The 24,527-nt window shown below is 43.0% G+C and overlaps 1 protein-coding gene and 1 long non-coding RNA gene across 8 annotated transcripts in view; one reads left to right on the top strand and one right to left on the bottom strand.

Moving 5' to 3' along the window:
* LOC145503689 (uncharacterized) overlaps positions 1–5,907 on the bottom strand; it is a 42,191-nt gene extending 36,284 nt beyond the window's left edge. Inside the window, exon 1 of the long non-coding RNA XR_014051667.1 lies at positions 5,663–5,907. This is a non-coding gene — a long non-coding RNA (uncharacterized LOC145503689). The remainder of the gene's footprint in view (positions 1–5,662) is intronic.
* A 4,414-nt stretch (positions 5,908–10,321) lies between these two features.
* The window catches only part of LOC145503688 (uncharacterized), a 38,741-nt gene continuing 24,535 nt past the window's right edge, over positions 10,322–24,527 (top strand). Inside the window, exons 1-4 of one of the 7 annotated variants that reach the window (XR_014051662.1) lie at positions 11,622–12,461; positions 12,760–12,960; positions 13,878–13,949; positions 23,790–23,976. Coding sequence is in view for 1 of the 7 variants with exons in the window: in XM_081483725.1 (XP_081339851.1) it covers positions 10,940–10,985; positions 13,878–13,949; positions 23,740–23,957 (336 nt within the window). In the remaining 6 variants the exon portion in view is untranslated. Of the gene's footprint in view, positions 10,986–11,621; positions 12,462–12,759; positions 13,426–13,877; positions 13,950–23,739; positions 23,977–24,527 lie in introns of those variants that run through there. The other 6 variants (XR_014051661.1, XR_014051665.1, XM_081483725.1 and 3 more) reach the window with 6 other exon arrangements.

Below are 24,527 nucleotides of genomic sequence, written 5' to 3'. Positions count from 1 at the left end.
CTTCCCTGGTGGTCCAGTGGTAAATGGAATCTGCCTTGGAATGCAGGGGTTGTGGCTTTGATCCCTGGTTGGGGAACTAAGATCCCACATGCCACATGGTGCAACTAAGACTCAATGCAACCAAATAAATAATTTAAAAAATAAATAATATTTTTTAAATTAGTTTATTTATCTATTTTTTAACTTTACAATTTTAAAAAAAAGCTAGTCTAAGATTAAAGATGGCAAAATAGCGTGGGGCTGTATTAAATGCTACTTATTACTTCTTTTGAAATCTTCTAAAATCTTTTTGATAATAAAATGAGAGTCTTTAATTTTTTCCTTTGGACACCCCACCCTCAAAAAAAGCATCACTAAGTGCCAAAATAATGTCTTAGACCCTAGACCACACTAGTGACCATACATATCAAGAAACCCAGTGGTTTCCTATAGAATCATGATTCACATTCCTTGAAGGAAGAGGTAAGGGGAGTTTAGAGGGCAGAGAAGGGGAAATAGAAAAGTGGTGTTGCTAGAGATGTTCTGGATGTTTCCAGAATTAGATAGAACCCTGATACTTTATCCCTAGTGGCTCAGACAGTAAAGAATCTGCCTGCAATGCAAGAGACCTAGGTTCAATCCCTGGGTCAGGAAGATCTTCTGGAGAAGGGAATGGGAACCCACTCCAGTATTCTTGCCTGGAGCATTCTATGGACAGAGGAGCCTGGTGAGCTACAGCCTGTGGGGTCACAAAGAGTCAGACATGGCTGTGGGACTAATACTTTCACTGATGCTTTAACACTGCCCTTACAGAAGATTAGAATTCCAAGTAAAAGTGTTACTAAAAATAAAAAAGAAGCATTAGGAAATGTCTTCTTAATCCAAATGAAGATAAAAATGCACAACTATCCAATGGTCCTGAAATACTTCCAGGATTCTGTTTGGATAAGCAGGCAAACTGAGAGTTCTATATGTTCCCTGTTGTGAAAATCTGTGACTTTTGTGGTGCCCTATAGGCCCTGCTCTGAGCAATTGGTTCTCTCTCCAACTGGAAAAGACCCTGATGCTGGGAAAGATTGAGAGCAGGATGAGAAGGGGACAGTAGAGGATGAGATGGTTAGATAGCATCATCGACTCAATGGACATGACTGTGAGCAACCTCTGGGAGACAGTGAAGGACAGGGAAGCCTGGCGTGCTGCAGTCCACGGGGTTGCAAAGAGTCAGACACGACTGAGTTACTGAACAACAACAACCAGCTGCATAGGATACTGAAAGTCAAATAGACAACTCTGCCCCACCACAGGCCTGAGCATCAGAGATACAGATACAGCGGTTAATCTAGGACACTATAGGTCCTAGCCGGGCCTTGGAGATTAGCATGGTTTCAGGGGAACCTTGTCTCCTTCTGAGACCACCAGCTAGCCAGGGTATGTAAACCTGAGATGGTGGAAGACCATCTTTCTTGCCACTGGGAGAGAGTCTTCAAGAAAATGAATCCAGAAAGAGATGAAGCCAAGAAATGGAGAATGAAAAAGAAGCCTCATAGCAATGTTTGAGCCATGTACAGCCGTGGAAGAGACAAACCAAACCTTGGAGTTTTTATTTCAAGGGAGCCCCAGTGAGCTTTGTTTTTGTTTAACCTCTGTAGACTTACATTCCTGTCACTCACCACCAAGAGTCCTGACTAATACACTTTCATTTTACAGACTGGTAAGCAAAAGCGTAATAACTGTTAAAATCTAGAGCAAGCAAGATGTGAGAAAACCCACTGAAATACCCATAAGCAACTGGATATGTGGACACAATTATATTATCACAGTTTTATTTATTTGGACTTAAGCACTTTTAAGTTTGTGTGAGGTTTTGTAGTACACAGGCGAAGGGCATGGGCTTCGAGTCAGACATTCCCCAAGTCCCAGTCCCGGCTGACGTATATTGCCTAAGAGGCTTAGGTGAGAAGTGCACCCTCCCCAGATACCAGTTTTCTCAACTGTAGAAAAGGAAGGATAATCACCCCAACCACATAAAACTATTGTAAGGCTTAAATGTGATAATACGTGTCATCTTCTGTTTGCAAATTCTATGTAAACCAGTGGATGGCACATGGTAAGTATTAAATAAATTCTTCCCCCCCACCCCTCCGGCCTTTTCTTAATAGACAGCAAACACTAACATTACAAATGAGATCCAGGGAAAGGTTAAAGTACTAGGGAAAAAAAAACTTTGTACATTTCAAAGCATTGAAAGCTTTCTCCCTATGTTAAAAGACACTTGTTCCGCATACAAAGCTGTTCTAAACATTTATTAGAACTATTCTTTTGGGACTTCCCTGGTGGCTCAGTGGCTAAGACTCCTTGCTCCCAATGCAGGGGGCCTGGGTTCTATACCTGGTCAGGGAACTAGATCCCACATACTGCAACTAAATAAATTTAAAAAAAAAAAAAAAAAAGAACTATTCTTCTAAAATAAATTCTACTTACTAATCCTGTATATATAGCAATATTACTATGAATGAGTATTTAAAATTCAGCTTATTTTTGCCCTTAACTGTGTCTCTCCTCCCTCACCCCTTTCATCCCCACCAGCTTCCTAATCTCAAGTTTCAACACCACCATCCAACCTCAGTCCAAGCCAGATAGTAGGAAGGAATTAATCTACTTCTGCTTTATCCTTTTGCCTTATTAATTTGACTGTTTATGCCCATATCTGTTTCCTCATCACCTTCTCCTTTGCTCTTCCTGCAAAATGCCAAACACAGCAAGCCACATTTCTCAGGCTCCCTTGCCACCTTGCTCCTGGTTAGGCTTGGCCAACAGAGTAAAAGGGCCAAGCGAAGGCCCTTCTTCCCTCTCTTTGCTTCAGGTGACTGCATCTCTTTCATGGCCCAGCTTTCCCCCTCACCCCTCATCCCCCTCCGGCAGCCACAGCTCCTCGACTCTGGTGACAGCACCCGTCCCTTTGGTCCCTCCAGTCTTAGGGGCAGTATCCCTGTTCTTCCTAATCTCGGGGTTTCCAACTGTTTCCTGTTTGCCCTTTTATGTTTCTAACACTCTTTACAATAGAATGAAAGTGAAAGTATTAGTCACTCAGTCATATCTGATTCTCTGTGACCCTATGGACTGTAACCCACCAGGCTCCTCTGTCCATGGAATTCTCCAGGCAAGAATACTAGACTGGGTTTCCATTTTCTTTTCCAGGGGAATCTTCCTGACCTAGGGATGGAACTCCAGTCTCCTGTATTGCAGGCGGATTCTTTACTGTCTGAGCCACCAGGAAAGCCCCCTCTGTACAATAATTCCCAGTTAAATTTCTTCTATGAAACTTGCTGGCCTGGGTTTTGTTTTCCTGATCAGACACTGATGGACAGAATTTTCTCTCTCCAACTAGTGACCATGCCTTGCCAATTTTTGACTCTATTTTTCTTCATCCCTTTCCTACCACCCTAATGCAGGCATCATCTCTCATGTGGACTGATCTAGTATCTTTCGTCTAGCTTCCCTTAAAGCCCTTTTCCACACTGCAGCCAGAGCGAGCTTCCTAAAACACAGTCATCTTATTGTGACCTTCTTAACTATGCTTCTTAAATCCCCCTTCGGGGCATCTTCATCTCACGTAAGAGTTAAGCTTCTTAGCTTAGCTAAGAAAAACTGTGACAGACACAATTTATCACAACCTGTCTCCCTTCCCCTGCCAACTTCGTCTCTAGCTTTTCAATGTTCTAGTGACACTAACTTGCTTATGACGCTGGCTTACACACCCACTCACACAAACATCCTGTTGTTTCTTCTCTCTGGTCTTTGTTATAGTGTTTCCTTCCTACCTACCCACTTGCGACTGACTAGTTCTCTTTCAAAACTCAGCTCAAAGATGTCTCTTCTAGAAAGCTTCTGTGAGGACCCAGGTCGCACTTCCTGTGCCTACATTTAACATATTAACATATTAACATCTCCTGTTATGAGTGTCTTTTGCCTCCGTCGAGTGCCTTGAGAGCCCCACCCCTGCCTTCTTCATTCGTCCCTGGTTCTGTACTTCCTATCAAGAGATAACTGGTTAAAGTGAGCTGAACTATAACTCCTGAACCCTGGCAGCCAAATCAGGAAGCTGTTAGTTATCCCCATTTCCTTCTCCTTTACCTTCACATCCAATTAGCTAATTAGTCTGAATTTTACCTCAGAAATAGCTCTGATACCATGATCCTTCTCTCTCACTCCACAGCCTCTGCCCCAATCTTCCAAGTCATTGTAAGTTTCTTTGACCATGACCCTTATTGATAAATACATTTTGCACCATGACACAAGATATGCATTCTGCAGTTAAAGTTTTTAATAAAGTCACTTTTTTTAAACAAAATTTATTTATTTATTTGGCTGCGCCGAGCCTTAGTTGCAGCACCCAAGATCTTCCAACTTCCTCGAAACATGTGGATTTTTAGCTGTGACATGCAAACTCTTAAGGGTTTCCCTGATAGCTCAGTTGGTAAAGAATCTGCCTGCAATGCAGGAGATCCTGGTTCGATTCCTGGGTTGGGAAGATCCACTGGAGAAGGGATAGGCTACCCACTCCAGTATTCTTGGGCTTCCCTATGGTTCAGCTGGTAAAGAATCCACCTGCAATGCAGAGACCTGGGTTTGATCCCTGGGTTGGTTTGATCCCTGGTTTGGGAAGATCACTTGGAGAAGGGAAAGGCTACCCACTCCAGTATTCTGGCCTAGAGAATTCCATGGACTGTATAGTCCATGGGGTCGCAAAGCATCTGACACGACTGAGTGACTTAAACTTTCACTTTTTTGCAAACTCTTAGTTGCAACATGTGGGATCTAGTTTCCTTACCAGAGATAGAACCTGGGCCCCCTGCATTGGGAGTACAGAGTCTTGGCTGCTGGACCACCAGTGAAGTCCCTGAAGTCACTTCTAAGATACAAACAATTTGCAAAATGCAACCAAGAGGAAACTTACTCAAGATTGAAATCAAATAATTAATCACTCATTTTTTTTTCTCATTTTTTCCTTTTATTTTCCAGTTAATAAACCCTACATTATACTCAATGGCTTCAACTCTGTCATGCTTTGTAACTAAAACAATGGTGGGTCTGTTAAAACAAAAATACTTAGACACATTAAATTTTAAGTAGATCCACTTTATTCATTTTGAAGACTTAAATCTATTGTGGGGGTGAATTTATTAAAAATTCAAATTGCCCACAAAGTTTATGCACAACAAGTAAATCAAATAGAGGCTTTATGAAACGTTGATCCTTTTTACAAAAGACTCTTTAATATTTTCTTTCCCATTTAAGTCTATTTTTTCTAAATGCAGGTGTGAGTCATGAAAATCATTTTAAGATACACTCGTGGGTTGTGACCCACAATTTGAAAACCACTGTTCTAGGCTTTCGTGATCACTTGCTGAACTACTACAATTTCTTCCCAATTTGCCTCTTTGTCTCTTGTCTGGCTTCCAGGCAGTTACCTTTCTATTAATAAAAGGGACAAACCTAACTATGTCACTTTCCTTCTTAAAAAAAAATATCCTGGAAGTCTGACACCATTACCTATAGACTAAAATCCTTGTTTCTTGGCTTGACATATAAAGACCAGTCCCAGTTCCACTTTTCACCCTGATTTCCACGCACTGCCAACACCTTCTCCACTGCACCCTGCAGCTTTCACCTCTCCCCTTACCGATGGACATCTTCCTAGCTCCATCCTTTTATCATTGCAGTCTCCTCCACGTAAAGGACGTGCACTTTACGTCCTTATGGTCTGTTCATTCTTCAAGGCCCAGGTATCAATATTATTTCTTTATGTCTCCTTCACTTTTCCTGTGCTCCATCATCTGTGTTCCCATTTGGCAATTTACATCATCATAGTTGCTTTTGTTGTTGTTTAGTCACTAAGTTGTGTCCGACTCTTTGTGACCCCATGGACTGCAGCCCGCCAGGCTCCTCTGTCCACGGATTTTCCCGGAAAGGATACTGCAGTGGGTTGCCATGTCCTTCTCCAGGGGATTTCCCCGATCTAGGGAATAAATCCTTGTCTCCTGTGTTGGCAGGCGGGTTCTTTACCACTGAACTACCAGGGAAGCCCTCATAGTTGCTTTATATGAATTTTTCATAATGTGAGCCTCTTGAAGACAGAATCTTGGTGCTATTAGATGAGATAATGACTATGAAACACTTGGAACTGAAGTTGGCAGGATCAGTAAATATAAATTCCGTTCCTTTTTCCTTCATCTTTGTGCCCTATCACTTAACCACGTGATACACAATAAATGTGTAGTATCTTCCAATCTATAACTTAATACCTTATATTTATAATTATAAAGCATCTGTCTACAATGCGGGAGACCCGGGTTTGATCCCTGGGTCAGGAAGATCCCCTGGAGAAGGAAATGGCAGTCCACTCCAGCACTATTGCCTGGAAAATCTCATGGACGGAGGAGCCTGGTAGGCTACAGTCCATAGGGTCACAAAGAGTCGGACACGACTGAGCGACTCCACTTTTATATTTATAATTATACCTTAACAACAGACTATATTCCCTTCTCCAAGGGAATCTTGCAGACTCAGGGATTGAACCTGGGTCTCCCAAGCCCCTATACTTACAAAGTACTTTACATTTACATCTTACATGGTATTTCTGCAAATAAACCCCATTGGTCAACAACAGGACAAATGAAATCCTACTTTACCAAGGAGGAAGCCAAGAACAGATCCAGAGAGGCTGTACTATTATTGACCAAGGCCACATAGCCAAGCTCAGATGCAGACTTGACTCTAAAGCTAGCTGCATCTTGTTTTCTTTCGGGCAGGACTCAGTTCAGTTCAGTTCAGTTGCTCAGTCGTGTCCAACTCTTTGCGACCCCATGAACCGCAGCACACCAGGCCTCTCTGTCGGGCAGGACTATCGCAGGCCATTAATGCCTCACAGCCATCCATCTGCTAGCAGAGCTCTGCCCAGACTCAGGGAAGAGCCATGGCTCTCATTCACCTCCAACTTGACTCCTCCCATTTCCTCAAAGACAATCTGAACAAAGTTCTTTTTCTGAAGATGTGTTAGTCACTCAGTTGTGTCCAACTCATTGCGACCCTATGGACTTTTAGCCTGCCAATTTCCTCTGTCCATGGAGGTCTCAGGCAAGAATATTGCAGTGGGTTGCCATTCCCTTCTCCAGGTGATCACCCCAACCCAGGGATTGAACCAGGGTCTCTTGTATTGCAGGCAGATTCTTTACTGTGTGAGCCACCAGGGAAACCCTGCTGAAAATGGATTCCCCCAAAAGGATTTTGGGAGACATATTTCTCCACTAAAAAAAAACAACCTTTAGACCACTAAGTGAAAGTGAAAGTTTCTGAGTTGTGTCACTCTTTGTGACCTCATGGACTATAAAATCCATGGAATTCTCCAGGCCAGAATACTGGAGTGGGTAGTCTTTCCCTTCTCCAGGTGATGTTCCCAGCCCAGGGATTGAACCCAGGTCTCCCGCATTGCAGGCAGAGTCTTTAGCAGCTGAGCCACAAGGGAAGCCCAAGAAGACTGGAGTGGGTAGCCTATCCCTTCTCCAGCAGATCTACCCGACCCAGGAATTGAACTAGGGTCTCCTGCATTGCAGGTGGATTCTTTACCAACTGTGCTATCAGGGAAGACCACTAATTTCTCTAGTGGTTTCTAAGACCACTAGAGAAACAATACATGTGGGACAGTTTGCTTACCAATAACAGAGTCAGCCAAAAACATGCCTAGGTTTCATACAGTGTTTTTTAGTTTAGTGCTTTTTTTTTTTTATAGCTGTAGTGAAGTTGCAGGGCTCTAGGAACCTACTGTAAGTATCTTTCACTTTCACTCTCATGGGGGATAAAGGTTGACAAGGACAACAGACATGAAGCATTAAGTGATGACTCCTAAGCTCTATATTAGTGATTGGTGGGCAAGACAATCCAGATTTACCCAATGCTTGTTATGTCCTGGGAACTCCATATACATAATTTGATCTAATCCTCACAACCCCAGTCAATCACACAAGTACCTCCTGAGTGTGTTCTGCTCTGTGCCTTACACTGAGCCAGGTACAAGGGAAATAATGATTCTTTCCTTGTTGAATTGCCAGTCTTGGACAGCAGTTTTCAACCTGTCTTCTACCCTTACACTCATGAGAGATACAGCATATCATTGGTCCCATGGGTTCATTGTGTTCCGAAGTTTAGGATACACTCATGGCAGACTGGAAGTGTTCGGGGTGAATGGGGTTTTGAGCTGTAGGCTAATGAAGCACGTTGAATGATTCTGGTGTAGTCCCCTTCTATATGAATAAAGACACAGATTCAGGGAAATGAAAAGACACTCAGTCTACAGTGTCTGGGTGCTGTGATGGGAAAGCACAGCTCTTTGAACGAGCTGGAGGGGCACAAACCGTGAAGCTGGGTGGAGTGCAAAGAACTTTCCGGAGGAAGTGACATACACTAAGCAATGAAAGAGTGGTAGGAGCTTTCAGTCAGAAACATGGGCATGGGGATAAGATGCCTTGATATGATGGCATTCTCAGAACAGCCTCTGCTAAAGCTCAGAGAAATGACAAAAGAATTTGGCATCATTAGACAAACTGCACAAATTTCAGAATGGCTGAAGGGCGGTGTGCAAGCAAGGGGAGCAGCCAGAGTCCTAGGTCTGGGCTCAATCTTGGGTGGCTTTGTGTCAGGAGTCATTCTTAGGGCAGTGGGTCCCACTACCCTCCCTAGTGGGAGTCCTAATGTGGGGCGGCCCAGCAACTGCTTGCAAAGGCCTCCCATGGCTGTTTGCTTCCTTCTGCCAGAGCTAGCTTTGCTCCCCGCTCCAGCAGTGGGCACACAAGGGGCCGGCCCGCGAAGCGGACTGATGGAGGGGATATGGCCGCCTGGTAGAGGTGATTTTAGGGGTTGGTAGACAGAAGGCAGCTAATCCAAGGTAGGAGTTGGCCATTAATTTGGTGTATTAGTTAAGGGAAAGGGGAATTAGCCAGGCTTTGGCTTGAATAACTGGGTGGGGATGTGCAGGGGTAGTGCCAACCTTTCATGGTAGGTGGCTGGGAGATAGATAAGGAGCAGCTCAGTTTGGAACATTTAAGTTGGTGGTGTCCAAGTTGGGATGTCCTGAGTACAGATCTGGAGGTCAGAAAGAGACCTGGGCAAGAGAGAAAGACTTCAAATGGCAATTGGGGTCAGGCTTTGGGTAAAATCATCCAGGAGAGTGTGTTGAGTGAGAAGAGACTTAGCCTTGGAGAGAACTTTGAGAACCACCAGAATCCAGAAGAGTAGACGTGGAAAAAGGGGCAGTAGAGGAGAATGTCAGCAGACGGGTAGCAGGTTACTTCCATTTTACAGATGAAGACAGTCGGTCTCACATTCACAGCAGGTCTAAGGCTTTCCAGCCGACGTGAGACAGAAACAGTATTCAACCTCTATCAGATTCCTGGCTTTCAAATCACCTGTTTCTATTTTAAAAAAAATTGTAATTATATACAGAGGTATAACCTTCTTCCCCGTAACTTTCTTCCTTTGAATTTCCCTTCCCAGACACTAATCACTATCTTCCAGTCTTCTTCCCCTTCCCTGGCTCTCTCCCCCCACCAGCCTTGATGACCATCATGGGGGATAAGGCAACCAATGGGAAAAGCAAGGAAAGGACTCATCCAACCTTGAATGAGACTGCGGACTAATTCTGAACATGGCCCCAACTCTTAATTTACAAGGTAACTCACTCAGTTCTTTAGATCTGACGTTATCCAATGACCTGAGCTAGGAATGAAGTGCTATATAAAGTTTAATCATTAAACGATTTTATAAGACACTGTTGCAAACAGGGAGCAATGAGAAAATTGGCTTAAACAATTTGGTGTTCAGGAGCAGTCTTTCTTACTCCAGGAGATTAAACACGCCACCTGAGAACCACCATGTTTAACTAGGACTAGGTTTATTGCAGTTGACTGACAACAGGAGTGAACAAAGGCTCTTGCTTGCCTTCTTGCTGTGAACTGAGGTGAGCCTGGAAGATGCCCCGATCAAAGCCAGCTCCCTGCCCCCACAGACTGTGCAGGCTTTGGCGTCAGACTGCCTGGTTCCCATCCGCAGAAGAGGACACAGTGGTTCTCAGAATCTGTTTCCTTATCTGCAAAATGCGGCTCAGAGTACTCACCCCATCTAGTTATTGTGAGAATTAAATGAGATAGCCTGCCAAAGCACTCAGGACCCAGCAGGAACAATCATCATTGGCCGCTGTCACCAACCTTTTTTGCACTAAGCTCGTCACCGGCGGAGTGGGCCGGGAGCCCAGGAGAATTGGTTACTGCGGTTACCTTGTGATGACCCTGAGCTAGTCTTCCAAGAGACAGAATGTACTAATGGACGCTATTCTCCTGCTGCCTGTCTGTCCTCAAGAGATTTCTAAGAAGCAGTGGCAAGGCCTCAGGAGCTAGGTCCCTGGCAGAGAGAAAGTTTCTGGTGACCACGTTCCTCAATACCTAGAAAACAAAATCCCTGATAAGGTGCGGAGAACCTGTCAAGTTCTACACAAGGCTGGAACCCTTGGTGACTCCCTGGGAGCCACCCCCCCCCCATCCGCTTCCACCACCACCACCTTTCCTCTGATGGACTTCAGCTCGCGCTAAAGTAAGGACAGCAGGGGACACTTGGTGCGCTTCCCCGGCCCCTCCCTCCTGGAATTCAGGACATCCAGCTAAGCTAGACCCCGCGGGTCTATCTTTAAAAGTACTAGTCGTGGCTCCTACCGAGCCCGCTGGTGAGGGCAACGTGGGGCGGCCCAGGCCAGGAGTCCCCAGAACGCCCCCAGCGCCCGCCCTCTGCCGGAGAGCCCGCAGCTCCCCGCCCGGGGCAGCACCCCGGGCCCGCAGAACCCCTCCGAGGAGAAACAACCAGCTCTGCAGATGCAGCCCTTGCAGTTTGGGTCTCTTCTCTCTCCTCTGACGTAATGTCAGTTTCCTGCTTTCGCACTGCAGTGTGCAGCTCACTGGCCGGTAAGTCTGAGGATCAATGGATTGTACGCCAAGATAATCACCGCCACTATCTTGCAGTTTATTTTCCACGAATACACCCCGCCCCCAAATTCCACGACTTTTGGCTTTTCAGGCGGTATTGTTCTCCCCTCCCCCCAGGAAGGCCGCCTCTACACACAGCCCAGCACCAGGAAACAGGCGACGGTTTGTGGCTCAAATGTGGGGCTGGGGCGGGGTCGGTTCAAACCTTCTCTGCACCCCCACCCTCTGCTTTGAGATGCCAAATCCCTGGCTTTGTTTCCAGCAAAACTATGGTCGGAGCTGCAGCGTTTCCTCCCCTTCTCGAGAAACAGAGCTGGGAAGTGGGTAAAAACTATTTACTACGGAACGTGCTAGGACGCTTCTCCACGCCCCACACCCCCACAGGGAAAGGACCGGCAGCGACCGCCCCGCCACCTCACTCGCGCCGGGCCAACTGCAGCTCCGCAGCCGCTGCCACCGCCCAGCCGAGCCCGGGGAGACTCCCAAGGGCTCTTTAAATACGATCTATAAATACTACGGGCGCTTGGCGCGCGCGTCACCGCAGATCCGGCCTCCGATTGGCTATCGTAACCCCGTTATTTGCATAGTCGGATTGCTCAACCGGGCGGCGACCTCAGCCGAGCGCGCCCCTCCCCCGCAGCGGGCGCGCGGGCCGCTCGGGGCGGGCGGGCGGGGACCGCTGGGTGGCTGCCGCGCGGCCCGGCGACGAGTGCGAAGCGGCGGTGGCGACGTCCAGAGTGACTTGAACTCCGGAACATTTCGAGTCTTGAGTCATGCGGCGGTCTTCCGGGAGGCCGGCCGCCTCCCAGAAGGATCAGTTTTGCGCAGCCGAAGACCAGCGCCTTTAGACCGGGTCATTTTGCTTTTCAAGCACAGAAAGAAAAAGTTTGAAGGGTTTCACCCGAGCAGATGCGCTGGGTGGCTGGCGGAGGCACCACGTGAGACCTTGGCCACGCAGCCAGAGCCCTGTCCAATGACTTGCGCCTTGGGGTGATCAAAAAAGGCTTTTTGAATGGTCACTAGTCAGACCTCGTTAGTTTGAAAACCAAACCAGAAGTGTTCTGGAAATGAAAGAGGTTTAAAGCTAAGTTTTCAGAAAAGCACCCATTCATCGATAAGAAGCTAGGGGGAAAGATTCTCTTGTAGCAACTGAAAATGTTCAGCTACTTGGCCCTGACTGGAGCTGGTTGGCTCTGGGGAGGCGGGTAGTAGCTGAGAGGGTCAAAGAGGGTGGGGAAAGACCGCGCTTTGGAATCCGGGAAGCAATCCGACTTTGCGGGGAATATTGGCACTCGGGATTCTGTCGAGAAGATGCTATTGATCGCGGGAGATAAATGTAGATAAATGTGCAGATATTGTTTTGTATTAGTATTCAGATGTTATGAAAATCGTTTTATCTTCAGGATGTAACCTGAGAATAGGAACTGTGGCTGCCGATTGTTCCAAACATTCTAGGTAAAATCTACAACATAGTAAACTCCTTACTTTTGAATGTGATAAATACGATGACTTTCGGTTTCCTCATTTTGTTTTAAAATGTCCTGCCCTAAAGCGCAGAAAGCACATGGTAAGGGTCCAAGTCTTCCCGTAACAGTATCCGGGGAAGACGCTAGAAGTATCTTACACCGAGTCAGTCAGCAGAAAATACTAGTGGTGTGAATCAAATATGTTCATTAGAAGAAACTAAGCATTGCTCAAAATCTAAAGTCTCATTCAATTATGTTTCATAAATGTCCTTTCCCCCTAAATAAAGCTCAAAGCTCACAGGACTCTTGTTATTCTACAACACTCTTTTAACTACTGTTGCTTGGATGTAGCGAATATGTATCTAAAAGCTTTTTGAAAAAGAACTTCGGATTTTAACTGAAGAGCGCCCTCTGCTGCCAAACTGTTTATGGGCAACGCGCCTGAAAAGTGAAATGCTTGGGAGTATGCCCACCCTAAAACTGGCAAGGTGAACTTTGGGATATTTTTACGTCTTTGCAATTCATTTTGTAATTCTAGCCATTTTAATCATTTATGCTAAGCAAATAGGATCATTCAGTTGTGAATACTACCTTAAATTTCATTCTCATTTCCACAGTAATACATAGCAGTTTATGTTTTAAAACCAATACAAAAGCAGGAGATAGACTTGTTTTACAGTCAGTATTCTCTGCATTGGGCTTCCCCAGTGGCTCAGTGATGAAAGAATTTGCCTGCAATGCAGGACATGCTCAGGAGACCTGGGTACGATCTGTGGTTTGGGAAGATCCCGCCTGGAGAATGAAATGGCAACCCACTCCGATATTCTTGCTTGGAGAATTCCATGGACAGAGGAACCTGGCAGTCTCTAGTCCATGGGGTCACAAAGAGTCAGATACGACTGAGTGACTAAACAACAAACAACAAAAAATTCTCTGCATTAATAGCTACCAAAGTAAGAAAAAAAATGCTTTAATCATTGAAATACTTTTTCCAGTGATTTTAGTGCTGTGTCATATCAATCATTAAATTTTGACTAATTTGAACACACACTAATTGCAACAACTTACATCAGCGTTTTCCTTCTTAGCTTTTTTCCTCTCTGTTTTCACCAGTGTTTCTGGTGCCCCAGGCCAAGTAGAAATGTGCTTATAACAGCTGCCTTTTTGGTTGTCATCTCCTCACTATAAAGAATGTCATTTTATTGTAGTATTCATGTATTTATTGTACTTACACAGTATTTTCCTCACCCCCCCTTTTTAATGTTAATGTTTCTTATACTAATTCATTTCTTTGTTATCCGTATTAACGTGCTGAGATGAAAGCAGTTTTAAAAAGTCCCAAGTAGCTATGTAAATTGCAAACTGTACATCTTGACTGCTCTTTCCACTGGTTCTCATTTTTCAGAGCTGCTCATCTTAAGGAAGAAAGAGATACAGTCAGAGGTTAGCCACTGGTACAACTTTGAATCACTAGGAGGTAAGAGGATAACTGGTAAACCACAAATGAAGAGATAAGGGAGGCATGTATTTTCTGCTGTAAATGCTAATATGGGCCTTTCAGCTGCATTCCTCACAGTAAGCACTTTACCACTGTTTATAGAAACATACAGATAATGATCACAAATTAGCCTGTGGTTCTCGATTCTCTCTCAGTTGCAGAGTCAGAGATGGAAATAGAGTCCGTTATTATGCTGAGAAATGTATTTAGAAAAACGTACTGGGTGGTGGGGTGGTGGGCGGTGTGTAGAAAGACTCTGTCCTTGTGTAAGCCCAGGGTGAGCAGTGTAGCATGGTCAAGGAAGTCAAGTGCTCCACCTGCCCTGTGAACTGGCCTCCCTTTTCCCAGTTACTGGTGCAGGAACTGCATCTTTTTCAAATGGATGCTCACAGCTGCCATGGGAATATGCCTGGCAACTGTTTGTCTCCCCACCCCCCATTTATTTAGTGATAATAACAAATTGTTCTATTTATATTGTACCGTGCATGGGAGCAACTGGATACATAACAAAAGGCTTATGAATTGGCCCAGCTTCATTGCAGTTAGGTCAACCTATCCCTGAGATCCTGGGGTGATTAATAAATTAATTAATTTGCAGTAGACTATAATGCTGGCTTGTCTGGTCCATTGACCAAGGGATGGTCTCTAAACTGTATTGCCAATGTCTTTACTTGACAAGGAGATTATATGACCCATAGCATGTGGATGTGGGAGTATTTACACTTACTATGGCGGAAGTATGAAATACATACTTATTAAATTTGGGTTTTCTTTCTGTATTAACATACGACTCATTTTGTATATGCTGTCTATTGAGGAGCTCATAAATTCTGCTCACAATACTGAATAAAACTATTTTGTTTTTGTAAAAATAAATTTATAACAAAATCTGGTTGATTTTTATCTTTTATAATTACTCCTTCACAGCTGTGCTTCCTCATTTAAACTCATCTCCCTTTATGTAATTTTGCTCTATACATCAGATGGCCTAAAGAATATTATTACTAGAATTAGTATATATCAAGGATCAACCGAAGTCTCTTAACAAGGCTAGCACTATGGTTGCATTTTATAAAGAAGATAATTGATCCAAGTTAGTGTCAGTGCTAGGAATCAAATCCAAGTCCATATGACTCTAGGTAAAACCCTCAGAGAATACTGCAAATATATAAAATTGAAAATGAAAGCCATAGGCCTAATACTACTCACTTTCTATGGTATCCTAGAGCAATACTTTCCAAATCATATATCAGAAAATGTTAATTACATATGATAGATGTGAATGGCATGAGGAAAGATTCCATGATCAAATACGTTTTGGAAATAATGGGTTAAACCAACACTTTTAAATTGTAAAACTGTATGTTAGTGAGAACCATTCATACTTGTAGTCATTGTGGGTTTGTATAGTTATTACTGTGTTTTTTCCAGGAAATGGAAAAAACATGTCTTTCTACTTTTGCACAATGTGCCATTTGAACTCTCATTGGAGCCAGAGGTGGGACTAATATGAAACCCCTAACACCTGGATACTGTCCTTTTTTGTGCATTGCTAAAATCATCACTTCCTGGTGCTTTTTGAGTTGACAGATTATTTGTACAAGATGGATTAAAAAAACCAACTAAATCTTTACCGGTTCTAAATGCCTTACACTATTACTTGTTACACCTAAAATATATGTTTGGAAAGTTCAAAGATTTTCTTGCTAGTGAGAGACTTACCAAACGCAGTATAAGGACATTAGAATAATGAAACATAAAACTATTTTTAAAATAGGCTAAGAACAAGTAGTTTGTTGACCTAAAAATAGTTGAAATTTGTGTGCCTGCACTGGTACTTATGCATAATATATATTCGTTTGAACTTGTTGAGAGGAGAGGCTGTTTTTGTTTCTTTATTCTTGCCACATACTTGGCCCACAGGAGGCATTTATGTGTCCAATATTTATTGAGTGCTTTGTTTGTACCCAGGCTTGTTTCTGTTCCTGATGCTAGAGATATGAGTGAGAAAGTCCTCATCGAGCTTATGTTTTATTGGGCAGAAATAGACAATATATGGAAAGAGGGATGTGAAGCCACAAAGTGAATAACGGATACTGAAAAACTTGTAGGGTTAGTAGATAGGCATTCTCAGTGAGGCCAAAGCATTTTTGAGATGGGTACCAGAGCAAGCACACTGGGAGGAAGGGAAGGGTATGAGGTCACTTTTTAGGAGGTAATGTGATGATTGGTAACAATAAGAAGTTTTGACTTTAGGGTTGAGAGGGTTAAATAGGGTAGAGTAGTGTTAGTTGCTCAGTCGTGTCCAACTCTTTGCAAACCCATGGACTGTAGCCCACCAGGCTTCTCTGTTCATGGGATTCTCCAGGCAAGAATACTGGAGTGGGTTGCCATTTCCTTCTCCAGAGGATCTTGCCAACCCAGGGATCAAAACCGGGTCTTCTGTGTTGCAGGCAGATTCTTTACTACAGATTCTGAGCTACAGGGAAGTCCAAGAGGATTAAATGGAAGAAGATAAAAGGATTATTGGAGAGAAAAAGTTCAAGACTGAGAAGGCATGGTGTTGAATGGGATAGTGTGTCAGTGATGCAGTCACAGGGGATGGAGACAGAGTGAAGAGGAAGACAGTGAGCTCTGTGCTGCTCTGCGGCTGAGGAGCTGACGAGATCACAGGTGGTGCTGGGAGGAGGGCAGGCGCTGGTCAGATTGGCTGGAAAAACCTCATAAAGGCTGTAGGGTCTGAGGGGCGGAAGAGGTGAATTGGTTTGGAAATGGCAGTTTATATAAATTCAGGTCAAAGGTAAAAGGAGGTAAGAAGACCACGGGGAGGAGAATTACCAGAAGCAGGCAGAGTTCAGCTAGGCCAAGACTGATGGAAATGAAACTATTCTTCTCAGATCGGGACTTGAAACCATGTGCAAGGACTCAAACCCAGCCAAAACCTATGATATTCCAGCTGAAATCACACACCTGGTTTCAGGACATAATGAAGCTCCTTAAGTTCGTTGTGTCTTGGTGCTGAATGAATTCAGCGAGAGGCAAAGTGATGGGGGCTATAGTCCATAGGGTCGCAGAGTCAAACACAACAGAAGAGACTTAGCAAACACACAGATATATTAATATAGGACACTTGTAAGAGATACAAGTGGGCAGGCAAGGGAGCTCTGATCCCAGGATTAAGTGGGGTACAATTTTATAATCAAAGGGAAGTGGGGGAGGGGAAAAGACTGACTGCTTCAAGTAGAAGTCAGGCTTATGTCACTAGCTCCTCCTATCCGGCAGGAGAATGTCTGACCCTATGAGGTCAAAGTAGGATTATCATGGCGCTTATTTAAATCAGTAGAAGGGCAATAACATTTTTCTTTCATTTGGTGGCTTGGGACATATCTTCTGCTTTTATTCGTGGCTTTAGAACCTTTTGATGAAAGTGAAATAGAAGAGTGAAAAAGCTGGCTTAAAACTCAACATTCAAAAAACTAAGATCATGGCATCCAGTCCCATAACTTCATGGCAAATAATGGGGAAGAAATGGAAAGAGTAACAGGCTTTATTTTCTTGGGTTCCAATATCACTGCAGATGGTGACTGCAGCCATGAAATTAAAAGACACTTGCTCCTTAGAAGAAAAGCTGTAACAAACCTAGACAGCATATTAAAAAGCAGAGACTTACCAACAAAGGTCCCTCTAGTCAAAGCTATGGTTTTTCCAGTAGTCACGTATGGATGTGAGAGATGGACCGTAAAGAAGGTTGAGTGATGAAGAATTGATGCTTTTGAACTGTGGAGCTGAAGAAGACTCTTGAGAGTACCTTGGACTGCAAGGAGATCCAACCAGTCAATCCTCAAGGAAATCAACCCTGAATATTCATTGGAAGGATTGATGCTGAAGCTGAAGCTCTGATACTTTGGTCACCTGATGTGAAGAGCTAACTCATTGGAAAAGACCCAGATGCTGGGAAAGATTGAGGGCAGGAGGAGAAGGGGGCAACAGATGAGATGGTTGGATGGCATCACCACTCAATGGACATGAGTTTGAGTAAGCTCAAACTCAGTAAGTGAAGGACAGGGAGGCCTGGTGTGCTGCAGTCCATGGGATTGCAGAGTCAGACACAACTGAGCAACTGAAGAATCACAATAGTTAAGTAAGTCTGCTTCATTCTACCATGTTCTGATAGCTTTCTTGGGTGATCATTAACTTACAGTGGTCTCCCAGTTCCTTAGGTTTCCCTCTCTATCCATAATCCCCTTCTGGAACTTCTATAGCGACCCGTGTAACTCTTCTGTTGTATCCCTATCAGAAACATCGGTTTTTTGAATAAATAAATATTGAATTTTCATATAGACAGAATTATTTCAGTTGATTTTAAACTTAATTCGCTTTTTAAGATAATTTTAAAGTAATGCAGTCTGACTCCCCTTGTTCATATTTTGATCTGTGTTTTAATATACTCTTGAGTCATACTGTTCATGGGGTTCTCAAGGCAAGAATACTGAAGTGGTTCACCATTCCCTTCTCCAGTGGACCACGTTTTGTCAGAACTCTCCACCATGACCCGTGTGTCTTGGGTGGCCCTACACGGCATGGCTCATAGTTTCATTGAGTTAGGCAAGGCTGTGGTCCACATGATCAGTTTGGTTAGTTTTCTGTGATTGTGGTTTTCATTCTGTTTGCTCTCTTGTTATGTCTGTAGGATAAGTGCAATTATGAATCATTGTATATGTGTATGATGCATGTTAGTATGTGTATTAGTCTTCTTGGGCTGACTTAACAAAATTCCATTGTTTGGGAGGCTTAAACATTGGAGATTTAGTTTTCACAGTGCTGGAAACTAGAAAGTTCAAAATCAAGGTGCTGGCCAACTCAGTTCCTGATGAGTGCCTCTTCCTTGCTTGCAGATAGGTGCCTTCTTGCTGTGTCCTCATGTGGTGGAGAGGGAATTAGCAAGCTCTGGTGTATCTTCTTATAAGCACACTAGTCCTATCAAATGAGGACCCCACCCCCATGACCTTATTTAATCCTAAGGTCCCAAAGGTCCCATCTCCAAATACCATCTCTCAGGAAGTTTAGGACTTCAACACAGGAATTTTGTAGGGATGCAATTCAGTCCATAGCATTCTGCCTCTGGCCCTCCAAAACGCATGTCTTTATTGCATGCCAAATACATTCATATCAATCCAACAGCCCCCAAAATCTTAACTCATTCTAGCATCCACTCTAAAGTCTAAGCCTCATTTAGATATCTAAATTGGTGAGATCTGAGGTATGATTCATCCTGAGACAAAAATCCTTCTCCAGCTATAAATTGATGAAATCAGACAAATTACATGCTTCCAAAATAAAATGCTGGGATGGGCATAGGATAGACATTCCCATCCCCAAATAGAGAAATAGAACATAAAGAAGGGATGATGCCTCCTTAGCAAGTCCAAACCCTAGAAAGGTAAATTCCATTAAATCTTAAGACTCCTCTTTGACTGAATGCCCTCCTTCCAAACCCACAGGGGCAAGGTCCTGCTTTCTGGATCCACTGGCATGGTGGTCCTAACCCTCCTGGGCAAGGTCCACTCCCAAGGGTCCAGGGACCCCCAATTCCATGGCTCTGCAGCATGTCCCCACCTCTGAGACTTTAGGCAGAGACCGTCTGGCTGTTTGAAACCCAGGTGGTGGTCCCACCCTTTGAAACTGAGGAGCAGCACTAATGATTTGAATCACCTTTGGGGTTATTCTTTACTTTTCTTTGAGAATAGTATATATTCTCAGCCAACCAGCTCATGATCCGGTCCTGTAAGGATCTAAAAAGTCCAATAGCCTTCCTTTATCCTGCCCCATTTTTTATGTTTCCTTTAGTCCCACCTGTCAATAATCTCATCTCTATTCCTGGCTTCTGCTGAGATGGCTGATTAAATCCAAGTCACACCTAGGATCTTTTTATCTGGTTGTTCAGATAACCAGATTGTTTATAATAGTTGTTCAGCCACACCCTTATTTTCTGATTAGAACAATCTTTCTCACTTTTTATCTTTTTTTCCAATATGGATAGACTGAGAATTTTCTACACCTCTAAGTTCTTTTTTGTTTAACATTTCCTCCTTCAATTCATTGCCTTCCTTTTGCATTTTACTATAAGCAATCAGGGAATCACACTGCTCCTTCAACACTTTGCATAGATATCTCCTTGGTTAAATTTATCTGATTTCATTGCTTATGAAGTCTTCCTGTCACAAAACATAAAACACAATTCAGCCAGTTTTGCTACATTAAAACAAACATCGCTGTTCCTCCACTTTCCAATAACCTATTCCTCATTCTTTCTGAGACTTCACTAGAATTGCCTTTAATATCCATATTTCTACCAACATTCTGTTCATGATTATTTATGCACTCTCTAAGAAGATGGACGTTTTCTCTCCATGGCTCCTCTTTTCTTTCTGAGCTCTCCTTGGAATCACATTTAATGTCCATATTTCTAGTATGCACCTCAAAACTCTTCCAGCCTCTACCCACTTTCTGGGCTTCCCTGGTGGCACAGACAGTAAAGAATCTGCCTGTAATGCAGGAGACCTGGATTCAGTCCCTGGGTTGGGAAGATCCCCTGGAGGAGGGCATGGCAACCCACTCCAGTATTCTTGCCTGGAGAATCCCCATGGACAAAGGAACCTGGCAGGCTACAGTCCATGGGGTCTCAAAGAGCCAGAGAGTTGGACACAACTGAGCAATTAAGCACACAGCACACACACTCCCTAGTTCCAAAACTGCTTCTACATTTTTACGTATTTGGTACAGCAGCATCCCACTTCTTGGTGCCAAAATCGGTATTCGTCATCTTGGGTTGTCATAACAAAATACCATTGACTTGGAGGCTAAAACCACAGAAATCTGATTCTCACAGTTCTGGAGACTGAGAAATCCCAAGTGGAGGTGCCAGCCAATTCTTTTCTGGTGAAGGCCCTTTTCCTGGCTTGGAGATGGTTACATTCTTGCTGTGTCTACACATGGAGGAAAGAGGCAGCAAGCTCTCTAGTGTCACTTCTTAAAGAACACTAATCCTATCAGATTAGGGCCCCACCCTTATGACCTCATCTAACCACAGTTACCTCTCAAAGGTCCCATCACCAAATGCCATCACTTGGGGATCTGAGCTTTAGCATACAAGTTTTGGTGGGACACCATTCAGTCCATAGCATTATGTATGTGATACTGGGTTGGTGCAAGCATCATTATTGTTTCAGACTGTGAATTTTAAATCATTATAACTAGGCTCAAATTCATCTTTATTAGTCAAAATAGGAACCATTACAATCAACACATTTTGTTTGTTTGTTCCTGGCTCCTTTGCTTAGTGTAAAGTTTTTTTTTAATTTAATTGAAGTATAGTTGATTTATAATGTTGTGTTAGTTTCAGCTGTACAACAAAATGAATTGATTATACATATACATATATCCACTCTTTTTTAAATCATCACATGTTTGCCAATGAGAAATAAGTTTGTTTATTCCTGTAGCATAAAAATTAGTGTTTCAGGATTTGTTGAATTCTTGGAAAGCATTTTCTGAATCCTGCTGGTTGTGCATTTTGCCTGCAAAAAGTTGTCAAGATGCTTGAAGAAGTGGTAGTTGGCGAGAGGTCAGGTGAATATGGCAGATGAGGCAAAACTTCATAGTCCAATTCGTTCAACTTTTGAAGAGTTGGTTGTGTGTATGGTTGCGTGTTGTTGTGGAAAAGAATTGGGCCCCTTTTCTTGACCGATGCTGGCTGCAGGTATTGCAGTTTTCACTGTGTCTCATTGATTTGCTGAGCATACTTCTCAGATGTAAAGGTTTCACCAGGATTCAGAAAGCTGTAGTGGATCAGACAAGCAACAGACCACCAAACAGTGACCATGACCTTTTTTTGGTGCAAGTTTGGCTTTGGAAAGTGCTTTGGAGTTTCTTCTCAGTTCAGCAACTGAGCTGGTCATCACTGGTTGTCTGTTGTTGCATAAAATCCACTTTTTGTGGCATGTCACCACCTGATCAAGAAATGATTCATTGTTGTTGCATAGGATAAGAGAAGACAACATTTTTCAAAGTGATGATTGTTTTAATTTGTGGTCAGCTCATGAGGCACCCAGTTATCGAGCTTTTTCACCTTTCCAATTTGCTTCAGATGCTGAATGACTATCAGTGGTCAACACTGAGTTCTTGGGCAACTTCTGTTGTAATTATAAGAGGATCAGCTTTGATGATCCTTTCAACTGGTTGTTGTCAGCTTTTGATAGTTGGCCATTACATTCCTCATCTTCAAGGCTCTCATCTCCTTTGCAAAACTTCTTGAACTGTCATTGCAGTGTATGCTTGTTGGAAGTTCCTAGGCCAAATGTGTTGTTGATGTTGCGAGTTGCCTCTGCTGCTTTACGACCCATTTTGAACCCATATAAGAATTGCTCAAGTTTGCTTTTTGTCTAACATCATTTCCCTAGTCTAAAATAAATATAAACAGCAAGTAATGCCATTAGCAAAAAAACATAAAGCAAGAAATATGCCTTGATTAACATAACCACATTTATTCAAGAATGTATTCTAATATCAAATGGCAAAGTTCAATAATGCAAAACCACTTACTTTTACACCAACCTAATATATGATTCACTTCCAAATTACGCTGGTTGGCGTTATTTTAATGTGTGTAACCAGGAGAAATTTTTTCTCTGTTGGGGACTGGGGCTGAGTCAGAATCCATAGTAAACCATTTCCTTACATAGAGAGTATGTAAGTAAAGATACTGCTTAGACTTCGTAAAGAATTTTTGGCAACCCCCATGGACTACCGCTTCTTCTTAAATTAGTTTTTAATTAATTAATTAATTTTTGGTTGTGCTGGCTCTTCATTGCTGGGTGGACTTTTCTCTAGTTATGGCAGTGGAGGTCACTCTCTAGTTGCAGTGCAGGAGCTTCTCATTGACGTGCTTTCCCTTTTTGTGGAGCCACAGGCTCTAGGGTGCAGGCTTCAGTACCGCCTAGATGCTTTAATCACAATTATGTGTAAATGTGTGTTATTGTTTATCTGTTAACATTGACCTCTTAGAAAATAGCTATAAATATCATGAATTCAATAGCGGAGACAAAATCAGAGTTGGTTTTTATCCTCTAATACGAGGTTCCTAGAAGAGTTAAATTCATAGAGTCAGAAAGTATATTGGTAGATGCCTGCGGCCAGGGCTGGGGAGGAGTGGGGAAGGGGGATGGGGTCTTAGTGTTTAATGGGGACAGAGTTTTAATTTAGGAAGGTGAAAAAATCAGGAGATGGGTGTAAATATACTTAGTGCCACTGAACTGTACAATTAAATATGGTTAAAATAGTATATTTTATATTATGTGACTTTTACAAAAATAAAAATAAATTAAAAAATAAAAAAACAAAAGCAGAGCTTGTCTTCTCTACTTCTAGCCTGGCCTTTCCATGCCCTTTCTCTTGGCTGTTCATAAGTACCCCTTATTTCTTTCTTCTCTCTCCTCATACACCAGTCAAAACTTCTTTTCTGAAAAAGACTATAGTAACAATAATTTACACAATATTTAGAATTTAGCCAAATTGCCTTTTTAGCCACAAAGTTTTGCTTTTTAAGCCTGAAATTTTAGGCATTAATGAACAAAAGGATGGTTTGAAAAAAATGAAGGACCAGTCCAAGTGCACTTAAATATCAGATGCAGATGACCTCTAGTCCAGTTAGCAGGTAATGGGCCTGGATAGCATGGGACTTCCTACCTGCCTTCTGTTTCTGAACCCTTAGACTGTGCATATATGCAATATGCTGCTACTGATGGTCTGGTTGATCTTCAGGAACCTGTGACCTACCGCTTCTCTCTGTCCAACCGAAGAGCCAGGAAAGGGGAAGGAAGAAGAGATTTCAACATGGAAAAAGGGAGTGGACAAGCGGACAAGGACCTCACCAAGTTCTCAGCTCAAGTTAAATCTTCATTTTCCTGTTGCGCTTTGGAAATACAATAAAAAACACATGTGGCTTGTGCATGGAGAAAATTCTCAGAGGACAAGCTATGAAAAGCTTGTCCACATTTAGCTTCAAAGAAGGGCTCACATCGATTCTTTTTCTCCCACACCCTTCTCTTCTAAGAGTTTCTCATCTGCTTTTCTCTCCTGGGCCTGAGGTTTTTTCATTTGCTACTCACAATGTACACTGTGAATTTAGTAAGGGTTTGGTTTAGCTTTGGAGTGAATCTAAAGCACAGCTGTTTCCTTTTTCTTGTGCCTTTTCCTCCTCCCCATCATTTTTTCCCTTAAGTTTGGACATTTATAATTTTTAAAAATTAGCCAAATATCTGTATTTTACAACCAAAGCTGGTTTTTGAAAACATCAGTCTCATTTTTCTTTACTAAAGAACTGACATACCTGAAAGTTTCAGGACTCTAGCCACTCACTGATAAATATTATTAAGAAAAATGATTGTTGGACTGTTTTGAATGGGAGCGTAGCTGTGGAATTTTTTTTTTTTCTTTCCCCTGCACACACCTCAGAAAGGAAAATACAGAAACACCCTTTGACTACTCTCTTGAGAAGTA

This window comes from Giraffa tippelskirchi, chromosome 4 (assembly GCF_054371585.1).
Source record: "Giraffa tippelskirchi isolate mGirTip1 chromosome 4, T2T-mGirTip1v1.2.pri, whole genome shotgun sequence".
In the NCBI taxonomy this organism is placed as follows: domain Eukaryota; kingdom Metazoa; phylum Chordata; class Mammalia; order Artiodactyla; family Giraffidae; genus Giraffa; species Giraffa tippelskirchi.
Note: the sequence above shows the minus strand (reverse complement) of the source record. Positions and strands in the feature narration are given on the sequence as shown.